This window comes from Apus apus, chromosome 1 (assembly GCF_020740795.1).
Source record: "Apus apus isolate bApuApu2 chromosome 1, bApuApu2.pri.cur, whole genome shotgun sequence".
NCBI classification, from domain to species: domain Eukaryota; kingdom Metazoa; phylum Chordata; class Aves; order Apodiformes; family Apodidae; genus Apus; species Apus apus.
In genome coordinates this window covers 134,228,347-134,248,472 of record NC_067282.1, presented here as the reverse complement: position 1 = coordinate 134,248,472, position 20,126 = coordinate 134,228,347, and the positions used below count along the sequence as shown (strand labels likewise).

The window sequence follows — 20,126 nt, the reverse complement described above, 5'->3', positions numbered from 1 at the left end:
TCCCTCCACTCCTGTGGCAGCCCATCATCAGGTTCAGCAGAAGTATAATGTCTTGCAGATTTCAGCCTGGCTTTGCTTTATCAAGTCAACTGTGACCCTTCAGTTCCCTTGGCCTATGTGCCTTCGAGCTAGTATGACTTCTGTTACCAACCCTTGAAGTCGTTTGTTAAAACTCCTGTTGAAGTCTGTGAGGTCGTTCCAGAGCACCTAGTCTTCAGATAGTGACCAAAGCATTTGATTTTCTTAGGTTTCACCCCTTTTTTCCTTTTTTTCTTTGTGTCTTTGGGAAGAGAAAGGAAACTGCAGTAGCTGTCGCCTGCAGTTTTGAATTTCTGCCATTGGGTGATGCTGTTTGTTCTAAATTGTAGACCTGCTTTGTGTGCCTGGCTGTTCAGTGTGGCAATGTTTGAACGCAGCTGGTGATGCTGGGTGCCCAAAGAGAACCAAAGCACTTGAATAATTTCATTTTTAAAGGCTTCTGAACCGGTGGGGGGAGAGACGGGGAAGGAAATCTCCATCCTTATATATTTTTTTTTCCCTCTTCTATCTTTTAATTGTTCTCTGTTAGATAGTGTGGGTCTAGAGTGGTAAGATAGAGTGGTAAGCCTGGTTTTTCCTGCATGTCATAATCATGTTAGGTCATAGAAGAAATTAGTCTGGTGAAATTGTGCACCATTTCCAGCATAAACAGTCTTCTCCATGATTGTTTTCCTTTCACTTATTTATTACCGGGTTTCTAAAAATGGCCTCAAAAAGGATTACTTCATTATTGTAGAGTGTGTTGATACTAAAATGTCAACAGTTTGACTTCTGTTACTTTGGGAGTTTCAGAGTTTTCTGTAGAACTCCTACATTGTTCAGATTTGTAAAAGGAGAAATGCATGTTTCAGACATGGTAAATAGTTCAAATCCTGCGTAAGCAAATGGAGAAGTTAAATGACTCTGTGGTAGCTTGATTATTTTTTTTTTTTTCCTGCATGTTTTGTGCTTTGCTGATGGCAGCAGTAACATAACATTGAAGAGTGGTTAAAAAGCCTTCTTTTTTTCTGCTAAAGGAGTAAATACACCAGCAGTTCATGGACTATATTAGTCTTGTTCTGGTAGAAATGAAATTAAATTCCCAAGCTTCTTTGCAAGACAAAAATACCAGCAAAAAGTTACTAATTTGAGAAGCCGATGCACCTCAAATCCTCTTTATATGTGTGTATTGCAGTATTTAAAATTTGAATCTGTTGGCTGAGGTTTACACTTGAGTAATATTAGAGCATGGACAACAGTGTTTTGTTTTGATTTGTTTGCTGAAATTCATTTATATACTGATGTCACATTACTGTTACTGTACAGATGTACTGTTACAATTTCTTCAGCACATGAGCAGACTAAAGCATAATTCTGATTTGTGCTCTCATTTCTTCAGCAAGAGGAGACAGACTGTGTTTAATAGCTGTAAGTTTACACACTTCAGATCATGCTTGTATAAGCAGGAAAAAAACCCACACCTCACTTATGTCTGCATAGGTTTCCTGACCCCTTAGGGGTATGGGGGCAGTGGAAATGGAGAGACAGAAACACCTAGGCCTGTCCAGGTGACACACTTACTATTCCTCCTTTGCATCCTTGAAGAGGTTAATGGGTCTGTGATTTCTCCATAGCAGCATAACTGCTGGAAGCAGGGTTTGGAGAGCTGCCCCTCTGGTGCTGAGATCTCAGTGCTACTGTAGACCTCTTGGAGACATAGCTCTGGAGGGAGGAATGTCTAGTTTGTCGTAGCGTGCAGGCTGCTCAAGCTGTCTGTCCCCTTAATTTATTTTCAGCAAGACAATAGAAATTAACTAGATAAAAAAATTCCTCAATTGGAATTTGTTAAATGTGGAATTATATTATCGTATTTCAGATACAGATAGCCTGTGGAGGGTGTTTCTTAAAAGTGAAGCAAAGTGTGTCCTACAAATGTGCATTAAAGCAGAGGAAGTGGTTATGGCTTGAAATTCAGGGTTTCTTTGAAAAGCCAAAATGTTGTTAGAGTTCTACAATAATATAAAAATGAGTGGTGATGACTTTTGTATAATTTTTACTAACTATAGATTATCTAATCTCCTTGTTATCAACAACCAATGCTTGGAAAAGACCTGTCTAGCTTTTCATGCCTTCTTTTATCTCTGTAGTGTTGGAGCAGATGAAGAGAGGAAGGCTTCTTTTAATATCTAAGGATATATATATATATATTTTTAATATCTCTATTCTTACACTGTTTAAGGACTTCATAAATAGGATCTTTTGTGCTTTTAGGGAGAACAGACAATATTTTTATGTCTTTATTCTGGCAATTCACATTAAGCGACCTTTTAGAAAAATTTGTATTCTTTAAGCAAAAAAAAAGCTCAGTATTTCCATAAAGAAGTAGCAAAGATAAAAATTGCATCATTAATGAGCATCAGCTTGTTTAAAACTGCATGTCTTTGTGTTCACACATTGTAATTGCAGTTAATGAGACTTATACAGTTTGTTGTGGCAGAAGTGCTTTACTGGGAGGATTTCGACCAAAGGTTTAGTAGACACTGGGTTTTAGTTAGTTCCTCAAATGTAGCACTGTGTATTTTGATATATTGTAGTAGTGGGAGCAACATCAAATTACTGTGTCAAGTGATCTCTGCACTGAAAGTCAGAGCACCAAGAAGAGGCTGAATTAATCCTCTGCTATTTGTGAAAAACAGAATGAGCTAGATTTGCAAAAGCCGAGGTGATGGCTAGATTGTATGTAATGAGTTTTAGTTGATTAGAGACTGCTAGCAAGGTTCCTTCCATCTTCTCTCCAATAATTTCTACTAAAAAAACAGCACCAAAGTGGTTTGCTGGAACACTTCTCTTATGAGGACAGGCTAAGAAAGACTCTGGGAAGACCTTATTGTGGCTTTTCAGTGCTTAAAGGGGACTCTAAGAAAGTTGAAGAGACTTTTTATTAGGGTATGTAGTGACAGGGGAGGGAGTAATGGCTTCAAACTTCAAGAGGGTAGGTTTAGATTGGACATAGGAACAAATTCTTCACTGTGAGGATGATGCGTGACTGGCTAAGGTTGTCCAGGGAAGTTGTGGGCACCCTATTGTTGGAAGTGTTCAAGGCCAAGTTGGATGAGACTGACAACTTGGTCTAGTGGGAGGTGTCCCTGTCTGTGCAAGAGGGTTGGAACTAGATGATCTTTAAGGTCCTGTTTCAACCCAAACCTTTCTGTAATTATATATATATATGTATGTTTATACATACACACACAAACTGATCAGTTGCCTCAATATACTGCTGTGTGGGGGCTTCGTTGGAAAAAAGGTGGCTGTTAGTTTTGTTTGAAACTACTGGCATTGTACATCTTTGATTTGCTAATCTTCCCACAAGCAGTGTTTGCATTGTGTTATGCATGTATACTATGAAAGAGATTTTCAAATCTGAGACTAATTAATCTTTTGAGTAAGAATCACAATTTTTATTCCATGCCTGGAAAAAAAGTTTATTTGTTAAATTAAAAAAAAATAAACCAACCAAGCAAAACTATGTAACTTGTTAGGTGTTTTTTCATTGGTGACAAGATACTGTATTTTCATATCTCTCAACTTCGTTAATGGAGCAATCTTAATGATACGAAAAGGGAAAAAAAAAATCACTGCTACTTGAAAACATGAGAAAATTTTTATGAACATCAATAATTTACAGAGAATTTACAGAGACTGAAAAATCTTACTTAGCAAGCCAGCAGCACTTCAGAAACTACAAATGACAATAATATGCAAGTCCTGATCAATGTATATATCCCACTGTGCAATTTAGTTATGACACAAACCATGAAAATTATATTCCCCTGATGTTCTGTTCCTGAAGAACAGAACACCCAGTGTAAGGGATCTATATGTGATATGAATGGGTAGAACTGTACCTGTTGCAGTATTTTGAGTTTGAGATTCATTCTGCTTGTGTAACTTCAGAAATATAATTTTGGTGCCTTTAAATGTAACAAAAATGTTTCAGTCATTGACTGTCTCTGAAGTAAAAATACCCAGTGTGCTTCATTTCAATGCAATAATTCTGGCAATGATATGTGCACTATTTCAGGTTTATTTATGATTTTAATTTACTACAATCTGACTGATAATTCAAGTGAAGTATTGAAACTGGACTGAATATGAGGATTAGGTTCATCTTGAAAATAAATGTTTTTGTGTTCTTCCCAAACTAAGTATTGAGTTGCTTGCTTTCTTTGTGTTTGTGGTTTAGCATTACAGTCTGCTTTGGATTGACATTAAGCTTATGACAAAATACAAAGGATTTAGATTTTTGGTCTAGAATTTACTCTTCTAGAGCACAGTTATGGAGCTCAGTGAACTCATTGAAGTTGGTTAAATTTCTGTTGAGTTTTTAGTAATAAGATTTTTTCAAAGTGATTTTAGAATTTGAAACTTCTGAGAAAAAAGGCTTTTAATGCTTTCTTAATTTTAAAAGTAAAAATGTATTTTTTAATGCCCCTACAATAGATCAATCTGATGGCAGCTGATTTAGGTTTGGATTAAAAACTTTTTCTCCTCTCACCTTCTGACCCACAATTACTGTCAACCTGCTCCTGCAGGCTTTTCTATAAAAGTGTCGACCTGTCCCTTTGAAAATCAACTTCAAAGAAAACAGTGTTTATTAATAAACTATAGAAGTTTTCTTTGTTCTTTTTTTTTTTTTTTAAATAACTTGTCGAACTTAGGAGTTTAAAAAAAAAAGTTTCTGATTTTATGATTGCATTTCTTTTGGTACAGATTTCAGCAACTGACATGTACCTTCTATCTCTGTCAATACGAGATCTTTTATTAAAGAAGATGAATTTGTTAGGAAGAGTAGCTGTGTCTGTGTAGGTTTCTTTTAATGAAGTTCTAATAACATGCTGTGTATATATTTAATGTAGAGTATTGAAACTACATCTTGAAAAAAATAAACCTTGCTAGTTTTCAGTTAGAACCTGCAGTACAGTCCTGCAATCAAATTAGTGATCTGTTGCAAGAAAGGAACTAACAGTACAAATAAAGCTAAACAGAACATTTGAAATTGTATAAACAGTTGGCTTAGTGCCTGAGGATATATATGCATATCTTGTTTTGCACAATAATATTTTCATGACCATATGAAAAGATAAATTTGTTATGGAATTTTAAAACAATTTGAACAACTTCACAAATTTAAAAACTTAGAATTCTGTTTAGCACTGATATGTGTTCAGCTAGAAGCTGAAAATGTTCCTTTCGTAGTGCATGCAGTTTTACTACCAGAAAGTAAGACGTTTAGAGACACAAATACTGAAAAACTCTATAGTAGTTGTAATTTAGAGGTAAATTAAGAAACTAGTATGCAGTCTCCTTATGTACAATTTCATGTATCATCTCGCTCAATAGCCTGAGGCATTAGTAAGCTTTCAGCATGAAATTTAGTGCTAGAGCATGCATGCCTGAGTTATTGTATATCATGCATACTAAATATATGGCTTTTATAGACATATAAATCACAACATCAGGATTCTTGTGTTTTCTAAATGTAAAGTTGATCTTTATCTCAACAAGGTGGCTAAATTTATCTTAATAAGAGAATCTGATCCTGTGCAAAGGTTATGCTTGGCGAATTATTAAAAGAAAACACATACTATTAGCATTTCAGGTAGATGCAGAGAATAATTGCTCAACTTTCTGTAAGTGTATCGTCAGCAAAGAAACACAGCCAGTGTCCCGTGAGGACTGGGGCAGTCCCTAGAGGGTACAGCATGTAAAATGTGTTAGGGGCTTTTTCTAGCGTTGAGGTCAAGTCGCAGAGTTTGGTGTGGGTCACATCTGTATGACCCAATTCTCCTTTGTGGGCTTCTGTTCCTTCTCCTTCACCTTCCCCCATCAAAATATCTCTCAACCTGCAGGCAAGGTTTGTTAAGTATTGCATTTATCTGTCAAAGGTTGCTCCAGGAGATAGGCATTTGGAGTTGGCAGTGGTGTTTCAGAATACAGTTGAGCTGGGTTATGAAGCAAGTGGTCTATCTCACTTGATAACTGATTTCTCCAGCTGTCATGGGGGTGTAATGCAAGGTGCAAGGATTTATTCTGCACTTATGTATTGGTATGTTAGTAGGTAACTGCTAGAAGGGGCCAAGTACTTAACTATTACATCAGTGTAACCCAAAGTGTAATTTGGCTTGCTTTCTGAATCCTTTTGTGGTTTGCTATTGGCAATTTGGGACTTTCCAAAACTATGATGGAAGAGTTATAAAAACTTTATGCTGCCAGAATCACACTTTGTAATGACTGTCAATGGGCAGACTCCGTATCAGTTATTTTTACTGCACTTATGTTAGCAAAAGCAGTTGCAAGTGTCAAGAATGACGAACAGTCATTAAAAAATCAACATTCAGATTTCTGTTTCAGTTAAAAGTGAAACACCATTACTAGCAAAAAATTGTTGAAGGTTTGATTCAGTTTGAATAAAAGCTGTAAAAAAGACCCCAAACCAAAGTAAAACTGTTTTTGTTCTGCACTGTGAGGAACATTAAATCTTGAATAGAATGCTAAACTGAGCACAAAGTTACTCTGTATTTTTTATAATCACTTAATATATGGTAATTTCTTATTTTTGTCACTGCTTACAAACAAATTATATTTGTTTGCAGTAGATGCCTTCAACAAAGTGTAATAGCACAAAGAGATGTAAGAAACTTAAATATGTAAATCTCAGCACCTGTCAGTCTTATTGCTACATATGAAGCAAATATGGTAGGTTTTAATTGCTGTTCTTTTAAGTAAATTGGTCAGAAACTGATATCTAAGTATACATAGCTTGTGGAAGAGGTTTGAAACGAGCTTGGTGGTTGATCATGTTTAAAAGATGACCTAGTCCTTGTTGCAAAATTAAGCTAAATACTTAAGCTTTCTCTTATCTTTCCTAAATGTTGCAATGGAAGTTTTTGGGGTTTGTTTCTGTACTGAGCATTGAATAAATAAAAATTGTACTGAATTTGCTTATAAAATTACTTGGAGGAAGAAATGGAAGGGCTTTACAGGGAAATACTTAGACCAAGATTGGTATTTTGCCCAAGGTTATAAAACAAAAAAAGGAAGATAATGGATTCCTTTAGAAAAATGAAATATACTCACTTGCTTTGTATTTGAAGTGACATGTCACCTGTTCTGTTTTGGATGAAGAGTAATGTGTGACTTGGAGGTATTATAAAGGAAAAATTTACTGGGAAGCAGATAGGAATCGGTCTCAGCAGAACAGTGTATATCTAAAGCTTCTTTCCTCCCAACTTGAGACTTGATTTGCACCTACAATAACCTCCTTTGTACTGTCCCAGTAAGCTGTATGGTTGCTCTAGAGTACAGTGAGATGTGTTAGTCCTGCAACAAAACTATTATTGTAATTGCAAGATTTGTTGTGGGGTTTGTTTGTATTTTTTTTTTCCTTTGAAAAGGACCATAGTTCTGTTATTTATATGTTTCTTGGGAAATGTAATATTTCATATAAAAAGGAGCATGAAATAGGCATTGCTCAGTGAGAAGTATTATTTACTATGGTATTAAGCAATGGAGTTGTATGGTTTGCTGCAGACTCCTGAAGGCTTCCCTGACTGGTCTGATTTAAACACAAGCAGCAAACACCATTAAACTGTCTTCCTACTTTAGTAGTCAGCCGGGTCCCACAGTCTACCATTTACAATCTCTGTAGAGTTCTAGAAGGGCATTTTACAGTCCTTTCTTGAAACACTTGCTTTATTTTACTATGCTTTAACCTAGTGAAAAATGTAGTTATCATCAAGAATAGCTTTATACTTAACATGTAATGGAGTGCATGTCCTTTACACACATATTAGAAAATAAATGGCTTGTTCTTTGACCTGCATTAAAACCTTGGAAGCTCTGCATACAGGCGAATGTGGAAACAGAGAATAGTGAATGCCATTAATAATGTCTGTGTGCTGTTTTCAGTGTTCAAACCTAGTACTTTTCTCCTTTATTTCCGCTCACCCCCTTTGGCTGTGAAGTTTGGGGGTGATAAAAATGTACTCTATAATTCTTTACCATTCCTTGAAAATTTTTATTACTACTAAAGTCACTTCAGAATTGCAGTGTGAAACTCTGGGCCGTGTCATGATGGGAAATGGCCACGACTTGGGTGGCACTTTGCTTTTAGCCTTGAGTCTGTCAATGCACTCCAAGTGCTGCAATTCAGAGTGGTATGCTATTGCATTTAGCTGCAGCATTTTGCCATGAAGCGCAGTAGTCACCAGCACTAATCACTGTACTTTTAAAAATAATCCTTGATCTTTTCTCCCACATAATTTTCATAATTTGGCTATTGTGTGTTGCTGTCTTTGCCACAGATGAACTTGTAAGTCTGACACTGAATTTTTTTTAAACCCTTGGTACAGGGAAAATAAAAGAAGAAAGCTAAGTAATGCTAGACACAGCAAAAGTAATCATCAAAATGTATGATTGGCATTTATTTTTTGCTTGCTGAATTCAGAAGTTTCCAAGGAAGAGTTGTAATCCCTGATGTTGGGAGTGGAAGCAATTTTGGAATGCAGTAGTGTGGGAGAGTGATGACACATGTGGCCTCAGTGAGAGTGTGTATTCATCAAAAGAGGGTATGAATTTGAATTGCTTTTCCTCCTTTTCCATTCCCGCTCACTCAAAGTTCTAAGCAGATGACAGTTTTCAGGGTCATTTCATCTGAACTGGCTTTCGAGGAGCAACTGGACTATTGAGAGAAGGTAGCAGCAAAGCAGGTGTGCAGGCTGTTGGGGGAGAAATTAAGTAAGTGCCAGAGTTAGCATGAGTAGTAGAGTGAAGAAGTTAACTGAGAGTCACAAGACTGTTACGCTGATTTTTGGCTAGCAGAATGTGTGATCATGTGTAGAACAGTAATGAGGAAATTCTCAACAAAAACAGTCTGTGGTAATCTATTTGTGTATCAGTGATTTTCAAAATTGGGATATTTTATGGAAGGCTTGGAATTTTGTTCCAGAAGTAAAGTTATTCCAACACAATGTAAAATGTGAAACTGAAAATAAAAAAACACAACAAAAGACCTGAGTACACACAACCAACAAAACAAAGTCCCTCATTTTAATTGACAGATGGTTAAAATGCTTTGTAAAGCATGACATGGAAGACAAAAATACTGTAGCCACCAAAACAGTGGCAGCATGCCAGAATGACTTGGAACTTCTTATTGCAATGTTGATTATAATGGCTGAAATGAATCATGAGACTTACCCAACCTTTGTCTCTGTATTTTTTTCAGAACTTTTGAGTAATTTGAAGTATTTGATTTTCTTTCTGCTTTGGAATATAATGCAATTTTGAAATTGTAATGATCCTGTATAATTTATGTCCTGAGCCAAGTTCTTAGTCACATAGCTAGTTTTTACATTTAATTTCCTTTAAATTTATTTTTTGTTGTTGCTCTGGTGAAAGAAAAACAACTATTTGAAAATCAGCAAACTAAGTCTAATTGCTAATTTTAGTGGACTAAGAATAAGATAGCAAGTGACTCGAAATTGAGAAATATATACTCTGTTGTAAATTTGTAATGTAAATTTACAAATTTACAAATGTAAATTTGTACAGGGGTTTAATTACTGCATGATGCTTAGCACCATTGTTCTCTCTTAATGCTGCTGCTGGGATAGGCAAAGACCAGAGTAACAAATATTGGGTGTTTCAAGCTAAATCCTTTTTGTGTTGGACCTTGCTTTATCCATGTTAAGTAGCAGATCTAAACCTAAAAAGAGCTATGAGCCTGCTCCTCTTAGCAGCATCTGTTTCTTGCTGAAAAGTGGTTTCTGTTTCAGGAACTGTAAATGAGTGAACAATGACATCTGAATGGTTTAAAAAACAAATTAACCAATAGTGTTACTTTCTCTTGCAGGGAACCTTTTCTGAATGTCAAGTGTTTATATTGTCATCTCAGTGGCTGGAAACTTGTGAGTTTTGCTCTTGGAAAGGCTACTGGAAAAAATTATTCAGCAAATGAGATGGCTTGTTACCCTCTCCTAGTAGCTGGACACTCCAGTTTCTGCTTGTTCTGGCTCAGTCCTGATTGTGTGCTTGGTACCTTCATGTTCTCTTCCCTTCCCCTCCCCTTCTGGAAGGCCCAAACTGTCATCTTCTAAACCAATTCTCTTTGAATAGTTTTAGGGCATCACAAAGGAATCCCACTTTACAATTTTACAATTTTTTTGTATCTCCCAGAAAGGGGCAAGGGAGAACTGAAATAAACCTCAGGTCTCCTCCAGGAAATAATGTTGAAAGAAGGAGAATATATGTGAAATTAATGTAGCAGGAGCAACAAGTTTTGTTGCCGCGATTTCTGAATTTCAAGCGTCAAAATGTTAAATACGTGTTTACTTAAACACTGTAATAGGTAGAATAGTATTCTAGGGACACTATCTTGAGTGAACTGGACATAAAGATCTCTCTTTACTCTCAAAGTCATTCATCCTGGTGCAGAGAGCTCTCAAACTAGCTAAGCAAGCCTTCTGTAATGTCCTGGAGAAAGGGGCCTCTGTCCACAAGTGTTTCAGTAGATCTGCAGGATGTGGTGAACTCCAATAATAGACTTGACTGCTGCAAGCCACAGCTGCCTCTATTCTAAGCCAAAGTGCCTGTAGCCTGCAGTAGACCTAGGAATCCAATAGCACTAACGGATTAAAATGCTTTTGTCTTTTGAAGTAGAATCTCTTTTGTATCTCCTGTCACTTCTGCTGCTTGGAAAAACAAACAAAAACCCCCCAAACCAAGACTCACAAAGGAACACAATGAAGTAATATTTTTCAGTGCCATCATAGATGCAGAGGAGCCAAATAGTGAACCTAACCAGCTGATCTTTTCTACTCTTAGTAAGTTATTCTGTTACACAAATCAAGTGCTGGATTCTGCCCAGATGCCTAATTACTACAATCACCGGTGTTGTTGAGCAGATTTTGGAAGAGAAATAACTCCTCTTGGTCAGCCTGTCTGGTGGCAGGGTCTGAAGGATACATTTCTCATTAAGGAGTCACTATCTAGTCCTCATGTGGTACATTCAGAAAGAATAAGACTTAAACGTCTTTACTGATGATGAAAGATGGGCAACAAATCCCCAATGTGTATTTAATTGAGTCAGTTTCATTGGCATGATTTATTATAGTATGATTTTCTGTCTGAGAAATTAATGCATATTCTAAAGACAGAAGGAACTCAAAGGGTCACAACCATTCACCTGTCCACAGCAGAACTGCTTAGAGAATTCATGGTTAAGATCTGTTAGGTCATTTGTGGAGACTTGTAATTTTGGAGACTGCTCCAGGAGTCTTTGAGACTCATGCTTCAGAGTATTGCAGTGCTTGACTAATCATTGCTGTTAAAAATACTTTCTGAATCTGTAATATGAATGTTCTGTTTGTTAGGCCCATTACTTCTCATCCTCCTGGATGTAGATGACAGAACATACTTTTTTTTCTTGAAGCTTATTAGAGGTGATTGTGTTCACTAGCAGGCTTCTACTGTAGGTTAACCATGTTGCTTATGCTCTCACACTATTATTTTTTAAATTGTTTTTAGACCTTCCTTTTATTCTTTTTTTTAATTGTCTTCCCAGCCAGCCTAGGTATTTCTTCGGTATATTAGATTGTGCAAAATTCCTAACCATTCTAGAAAACGAAGTTATCTAAGTTTGTACAGTTGATGAATCCTTTTTATTAACTCTAAGGCAGTAAGACAAAGTTATATCAGTTTACAGGAATAAATTTATATGAATGGTCTGGCATTTGAAACAAATTATTTTAAGATTTCTCTGTAGTGTGGAGTCAGTGAATATGCAGAATTATTCTACCAATAGGCAATAATAATGTTTTTTTTCCTGTAACTGTTTTTGTTTGTTACATACTCTAAAAAAGTAGTTTCTGACAAAGTTTTCCAGCTTTATAACGAAGAAAAGGTTGTGTTAGTGTAGAAAGAATCTGGTCTTGAACTAATATGAGGGAAGGAATGGACTTAGGCTTCTCTCCATGGCCTTAGCCCTTTGTGTTTGTTGGAGTGAGATGAAAAAGTCTTACACGTGCACAGTCATGCAGGCTGGAAGGTATTTCAGGAGATCTGTAGTCCAGACTCCTGCTCCAAGTTCAGTTCAGAGCAGGTTGCTCAGGGCTTAATCTAGACAAGTCTTGAAGATTTCCAAGATGCCCTGAGTGTCTGTGGGCAACCTGCTCCATATCATCATGGTAAAATAAAATCCTTCCATCTAGTCGAAGCGCTCACAGTTTCATTTTTATGACTGTATTTTCTCTAGTTTAACTACTGTGAACCTGAGTCAGGAGAGTGACTGTCTACTTAGTAACCTACTAGTAGGTATGGAATGGCTGCCATTAGGTTTTCCTGAAGCCTTCTCTCCAAGCTAAAAAACTTCGTTCCCTCAACTTCTCTTTGCGTGACATAGTTTCAACCTCTTGAATAGGTTGCAGTCTAATGAATGCCAAGGAGAATAATTGCTTCCCTTGATGAGGCTATGCTCCTGTTGATACAGCCTGGGATACTGTTTTTTTGTGTAAGATGGATGTTAGTATCTTGATGATTTGGCTCTTGAGAAGTATATTGTAATATAATTTCAGTAATCTAAGGTACTAAGAGAAAATGGAAAATACAGTCAATAGGTTTGTTTTCTGCAACCTTAATAACACTCTTTAGGTTTTATGTGGCCATGCCACCCTAGCTGTGTTATTCTTCCCATTCTCCCTTAATTTACCAGTTTTTATATCCGTTAGCCAGTTAAATCAAATTTGTCAGATTCATATGAGTATCAGACATACTGTTATACTTTTCCTTTTTGCCTCAGGAGAATTAACAAACAGGTAAATGAGAAACCCAAAGTAGTGGTCTGGAGAGGGCAGATTGGGTAGTGGTACCTTAATCCCTAATGCACTGCAAACTAAGACTGATTGGCAACCAGTCAACACACCTGTACCTATGAACCATATACTGCTACTTGCATATTTTTTGGCACGTTTAGTTGTGTGGCGGAACTAGGAGCATTGCAGAGTGCAGTGAAGGAGCTAAGTCTATAAAGATGTGAAGTTTTCCAGTTCTGTTGCTCACAGAAGCCTTTTTTAAAGTGCTGTAATGTAAATTGAAATGTAATATTCTGGAGCTAAACATGGTTGGAGACAGACTTTTTCTCATATAGGAAACTGATGATCTATAAATAATGTAGTATCTGGAGTTTTTCCACATAAATGGTTCCTCTTTATTCCCTCTTTTTTTTCCACTTGTTTCTAGAGTATACAAGTCGCCCCTGCCACCCAATCACTTTTTAAACTAGGAATTTGTCTATTTGTCAGTGTACTTGTCAGTAACATGTAAAAAGAAGAGCATGTGTTAGCATGGATTATTCAGACTGCTAGCAGTCCACATCTGTTGGTGAGAACATGTTTCCTTTTGCTTATCTATAGTTGCATCAAACAAAAAACTTCTAAGAAATAGAAGCATTTCTGTGGCTAGACAAAGCACATTTCATGTTCTGGCTACTGCATCAATTGAAGACTGAGAATTGGTTACATTCTAGTGGAAGATCAATTTATGTTCAACCAGTTGGTATCTAAAAGCATGAATGTACTTTTTGCATATTATGCATACAGTTCACTAGGTAAGATTTCTTATGCCTGAAGTGTTAATGATCCTTTGAAGAGAGTATTTTTGCTGGAGGTTTTCTGTTGGTGTCTGTATAGCTGCAGAACCTGGAGACTAGTTGCATTTTACTAGATGTATGCAGATTTCTCATTCAGCAACAAGCACTGTCATGCTCGGAGAATTTGCATTCTTACATCTGAGCTTGGCTCCATTGCTGCTGGAAAGATTCATGAAGGAGTCTGTGGTTAATACTTAAATACTCCTGTGAATTATTATGCTAATGGTAATTATTTCTATGAATTTTATAAGAAGATACTTGAAAACTATTGGAGGTGCTTCTCTTCAGGCAGATACACTTAATTATGCTAGTGTCCTTATTTATAATATATTGGTCAGTAAATGTCAATTCTGTAAGATAGCATTAAAAGCTTTACTTTTGGTCTGATTATATTCGGTATTATCAAGGGAAAAAGCATAGCTTTTTCCTTGGGACTGACATGGACCAAACCATCCAAATAAAATGCTATATTGTTCTTTGGCCATGAGAGCAGTGGGCATTATATGGTGTGGGCTGGTCGCTCTTGTTTAATATTTATATAGCATCTCTGCCTACATGGGCTTCTGTTCAGTGTCTGGTTTAAGTAATTGAAATAGATTGTGAAATTCCAGGTACAAAGAAAGAGAAGAACCCTGGCGATCACTTTGTCACTGGGAAAGGCATTTTCTTTTAGGTGTAATATAAACCTCTTTCTCACTGGTGTGATACCAATATTCATTATGTTTCAAAGGAAAGTACAGAAACAAGCAGGACAGCAATAGAAAGCTGTGTTGTGAAAGATGTCTTCCTTAACTGGTGGAGAGAGGCACCTGCCTTAGAATGCTGGATGTTCCATTTCTCTGTTTTTTCAGACAGCAATTTTGGAAACTGACACAATAACATTGGGCAGAATTTTTGTTACTGACTTGACTGAAGCACTAGAGATTACTAGTGCAGAGCTCTATGTTTATAATTTTAAACGTGTCTTAAGTAACCTTTGTAATTAACTTCAATGTGGTTGAGATTTCAGCCTACATATAAACTGCAGCTTCATTTATAGTTTCAATGTAGTTCAAAAGAAAGCATTAGAGTTCTTTGCAATAAAATAATCTTGTAGTTTTTTTACAGTCCAGTGCCTTTCCATGTTATTGGTCAGCTATGTTGTCAATAATGTAAATGGAGAATAGGTTTAGTGGTATTTCGTAACACAGGCCAATATGAGCAGTTCTAAGACATCAAAACTGCCCTATTCCTTAGTTTCTGTCTATAATTTCTTCAAAGCTTTGGGTGGATTACAGCCAGTTTCACACCAGCCACTACATGTTTTATTCCCAGGATATTTTTGCACCTTCTTTAAGGTGAGATTTGAGGCTTATGCAATATTGACTTCTTTCCCAAGCCCTACTGAAGATACCTGCATAAGGTCCACTAAGTTACTCTGCCCTGTGTATTTCACAGACATTTATCTTCAAAGGAGAAACTCTGAGGCTGATGATTAGGGGAAAAAAAAAATCACTAACCTCTTTGCATTGGGCAATCTAGTTCAAATAAACCTGTGTAAGAAGTTGAGACTTGCGATGGTGGTTTCTTAGTATTTACAAAATCTGCTAGTGTGGGAGATTATAGGCAGATGAGAGTGAGCAGGTCAGAGAAAGTGGGACAGCCTGGAGGGGGACAGTGTTTCCTTCCTTTGACTGTGACACTCTCATTGCAGAAATGGCTCTGCTACATGCAGAACAATTGCTGAACTGATTCACTTTGCATTCTAGACGATTATAATACACTGGCATGAATTTTAGGTTACTGTAAAATGCTGGATCGTGGTTCATGAACAGCTGGCAAGAACTGGAACTCCTCTAGCAGTGGTTGCTTGGGAATTGGGACTGTTCACCTCATGAGTCACTCTCAGAAGCATATAGAATTTTCTTGGGTGGGCGTATTGTAAGGTTTCTTTTTCTTGCTTCATTTTACTGTGTAGCAAGTCACAGGTGGCATACCAAAGCTGGCATACTGATAACAAGAGCTGTATCTAACATGGTAAAATTATATGTGTAGTTTAAGTGTAAGCTGTTCAGGAGTCTCTCATTGGGTGTGTAAACCAGTGATGGTTGGCAACTGTTTTTTACATTAAGGTATTACTAAGACTGGTTTACTGCTTCGGTTCACACTTAAATTTGAAGGAATCTCATCATATTCCTACAGTTACTTTTTTGAAGTATTTGTGAATTTTAATTAAAATTTTACTTTCCCCCAATACTTACTTACTTTGTTAAACATCTTGTTTGAATCGAACCGGAACAGATTGCCTGGTTTATTTCAGTTGACAGTACTTAATCTAGATAAAGTTCAGCATATCACTGATGGAAAATAAAAGGTAACGTTGTAGGCGTATCAGAGTTTGGCTACAGCATAAAAATCAAAGAACTAATGTTTCCCAAGCACATGCAAGTGCTGCATTTCTGAAAAGTTGCTGTTCACGCTTTGAAGTGGGACAGCATACACGATGTGTGACCTTTGGAAAACACACAAAAATTTTGTGGAAAGAGAGGGTATTGTAAAACTCGTGTTATTAACTGTATTTCATGTAGGTATAGTTATGCATGCTAGCACAGATGTGCCAGTTAGGTCTTAAAAGCTAGCAATGTTTTTTGTTTTTCTTACATGTAAGCCTCACATGTTTGTGTATGTGTCTTTGTTACTTTCTCATGTTATAGCTTGAGACTCTGTAATAAGATTATCTGAAATGAACTTGTAAGAGGGATGGGATGTGCTCATGTTTGTCCCTGAATTCGGTTTCACTGATTGGTAGTCTGTTTTGAATTTCACATCTACATCTCCACCTACCCAGCTTTTCTCTCTTAACACAGGCCTTACATTTCAGAAAGCTGACCCATCCTGCAGTGTAAATGTTGTGATTTTTGTTTTACATGTTACATAAAAACGCATCTTATTTTGGGCAAAAAAAGATGGAAGAGAAAATTCTATCATCAAGCCACAACTTAAACTGACATTCTGTCCAAATTTCTTTGCCCCACTAGTACCCGGTTTTAAATTACATTTTAAGAAATGAAAGAATTTCAGATTAGGACAAGTGCAGTTTGAGTATTGCAGAATCACAGTATGGTTGAGGTTGGAAGAGACTTCTGGAGGAAATTCTTGCCCAACCTCTGTGCTTAAATGCACATTAAGCTGCTCAGGACCGTGTTTGGATGGCTTAAAATAAATAATATATTGGTATAAGTATATAAACAATTCTCATTCCCTCAAGTTTTTAAAAAATTACTTATGTAATTATTTTTTTAGATGTTTAAATGTCTTAAGAAGTTATTTCCAAGATTGAAATGTTACAGATAATTTAGAACAAGTTTTCATTTAAATAAGTAACACTTTCTAAAGCTGTAAATATGCATGATGATGTATGTTGTTACAGTGCATCTTAGAACTCTAGATAAATTTCTTACAGAATAAACTTTTCTTAAGATAATTATGCTACATATTTATTAATGTCAGCTTGTACTAAGTTCTTAGTTATGTGTTTGTGTATGTATGTATGAGTCTGTTAGGGTTATACGTTACCTCATACACAAATGCATTAGTTAGTGAATTCACATGTGTATGTATATAGAGAAAACAGAAAACAACATCTTATCTTTGCTGGGTTGCTAATAACATAATGAACAGCTTATAGAAGGAAAAAAAGTCAGTGGCTCTTGATATAGAGAATTCATACTTAGATACATGTAGGTAGCACATTTTTTGAGGGTTGTGTAGATACAGAAGACGCATGGCCCTGTGCCAAAGTGTGCAAATGTATATATGTGTTTTTCAAATTCTTAATTTTTTCACTTGTTTGTGTTTTTTTTTGGTGATTCATCCTCCAGGAAGCATGCATGAGCTGTCAATGAGCACAGCTTTTCTGGCTCAGTGAGAGAAGTACGATGTAGAAAATACCTCAGTCAAACATATACTAAAAGAAGGAGGAATGTGAAAATAATGTCTGCATCTGTTACTGTTTTGTGATACTTAGTGCTGGTAGTCACAGACTTAGTCTGCAATTTATATTAAAGTGTTTGATATTTTTGAGGAAACAAACATCCCTGTTATGTTTTTACATATTTCTTGCATGAAAGAGCATTAGTATTGTTGAGAAGTCTTAAAATTAAACTTTGGTTTTTATTTAGGTCTATGAGTTAGATGGCATCCCCTTGATCCTGGACAACTGCAGTATTGATGACAACAATCCTTGTATCCTTTACAAAATAATTCTAGTTATTGAATATGAATATTAAAAGATGTGGGGGGTTAATATATTTATGCCAGTACTGCTTTCTCTTGGTACCTGAGTCAGACCAGCTTCATGAGTTTCTAGGTTGTATTTAAATGTTTGGTTCACATGTGAGCAAACTCATAAATATGCTTTCATGAACTGGACTCTTAACTAAGTTGAACTGTGGTTATATTATGTTTCCTAAAATAAGACATTTTATTGCTTTACAGATGTCATTTCAGAGACCAAACTGATCGAAATATGAATTAGGACTTCACTCATGGAATCAGATCTTGGAGAACTTACTCTAAGCACAGAGACAAAACTAGCAATCTGTAATGAAAATATTTATAATTAAGAGAATTAATGATGCCCATTACTGAAATGTTGGGGAGAATTTAATATAAGTGGTATTGTGCTTCATATTTGGGATTTTTTTTCCCCTGAGGTTTAAGACTTTCCAAGATAGATTGCTGTTAGAGGGAATTAACTTCATATTGAAGATAAACAGTTGTGAAGCAGATGTATCCATCTCTTCGTGAACTGCATAGTGATAGTACTGCTGGTATCACTGGGGGAGCTATTATTTTCTGTCATCTAATCATTAGCTCCTTGTAAGTTTCTGATAAGTGCATCTGGAAATCAAATGCCTTTCCTGTCTTGAGTACTGCCAGCTTTTTTATACCCAACAGATGAAACAGGTTTTTTAAATTACTTTATCAGGAAAAGCTTGCTTTTTTAACAAATGTTATATATAAAAAAAAAAGGTTGTGAAAACGTTGCATATCCTCCTAATTGTGTGCTGTAGAACATAATCTGCATAAAAATACATGTTAGAAGGATGAAATAATGTAGGGACGTATGACAGCAAAATGTTAACAAGCTATGTGGATGAGCAATGGGTGTTAACTATTTTCTTAGTTACTCACTGTGTTACTTTATATGGAAGGTTTTTAGATTGATCGCTATTGCTCTGGTTGGAGACCTGAGAGTGTGGCTCTTAACAGGGCTAAGTAGCAGAGTTGGGCTTCCACAGAATGATTCTGGTAAGGGACACTGGTGGATGTGATGGGAAGGGCAGGGAAAGTTACCTTTCCTTAAGCTGAAGAGCAGCCCTGAGAAAAAACTAAGGAATTTTGATCCCAAGTTAGTGCTCCTTTGCTGGAAGGCAGAGCTGTGCAACGACTTTCTTCCTAGGATTAATCCTTCATTTTAGCTGTTGGTAAAAAAGACTTACAAAGGGTAGAGTTGTAATTTACAATCTTGAATGAACTGAAAATAAAATACCATTAGAGCCTTTACTGTATTTTGGGCAACGTGAAAATTCTTACACCTTACGATACAGGCTAATGTTTTATGGCTGAACTATAAACTTCTTACCAGAAGACAAAACTTTGATTGCTTGGTTTTTAAAGACTTGCTAGACATAATGACACCTCTGAATATGAGCTTTCACCACTGATCCATAGCATACAGTATTCAGGTATGTGAAAAAGTAAGCAGCACTTGGGCAAAGGAGGGACTAGCCTGGTGTAACAAAGTTTGCTGCATCAGCTTTTGGGGCAAAACTTAGGCTACTATTCATTTATTGTTTTCACCTGGAGCTATTCCAGGTGCTCGTGCTACACGAAGTTAATGCTACCCTGCTTCTCTCCTGCCTCTAGTGTTTCTAATCTGCTGCCTTCTCAGCATGTCTCATGCAGGGAAGCAGAAGAGGAGTCTGCAGTTTGCATCTGTCTCTACTTTCATCTGCTTTGCAGCATATTCTGCTACTTCTAGACACCAGAAATCAAATCCTTAGTAGCATGCAGGTGTCTCATGCCATTGCATAACATTACTCTGAAGAGATTTGACTGTTTCTCTCCTCCCTCTGTGCACCCAGTCCTGTCTGACACAAATCCATTTTGTGATGCTTGTAAACCAGAGCAGTGATCTTAAGATTGGAAAGCCTACTTGTTTAAAACTAAAACACCTTGAAGTTGCCCATGTTAGAACTTTCTGATCCAGAGTGAATATATTTTGTCACTTTTCAAGGCTGATTAAATAAAGGGAAGTATTTAGGCAGCTTTTGAGCTGGGTGTTGAGAGAGTTGCTGAAATTTGACTATGATCACTCAGAGGTGCTGCAATTTACCAAGATGATGTGAAAAGTTGTGAG

At 36.5% G+C, this 20,126-nt stretch overlaps 1 protein-coding gene across 13 annotated transcripts in view; it reads left to right on the top strand.

The window, feature by feature from the left end:
• ATXN10 (ataxin 10) overlaps window positions 1–20,126 on the top strand; it is a 237,685-nt gene that overhangs the window by 64,108 nt on the left and 153,451 nt on the right. For 5 of the 13 annotated variants that reach the window (XM_051611474.1, XM_051611457.1, XM_051611465.1 and 2 more), the window contains one exon: window positions 17,884–17,947. The exons of the other annotated variants lie outside the window; for them this stretch is intronic. In XM_051611474.1, coding sequence (XP_051467434.1) covers window positions 17,884–17,947 — 64 coding nt within the window. The remainder of the gene's footprint in view (window positions 1–17,883; window positions 17,948–20,126) is intronic. 13 annotated transcript variants of the gene reach the window in all.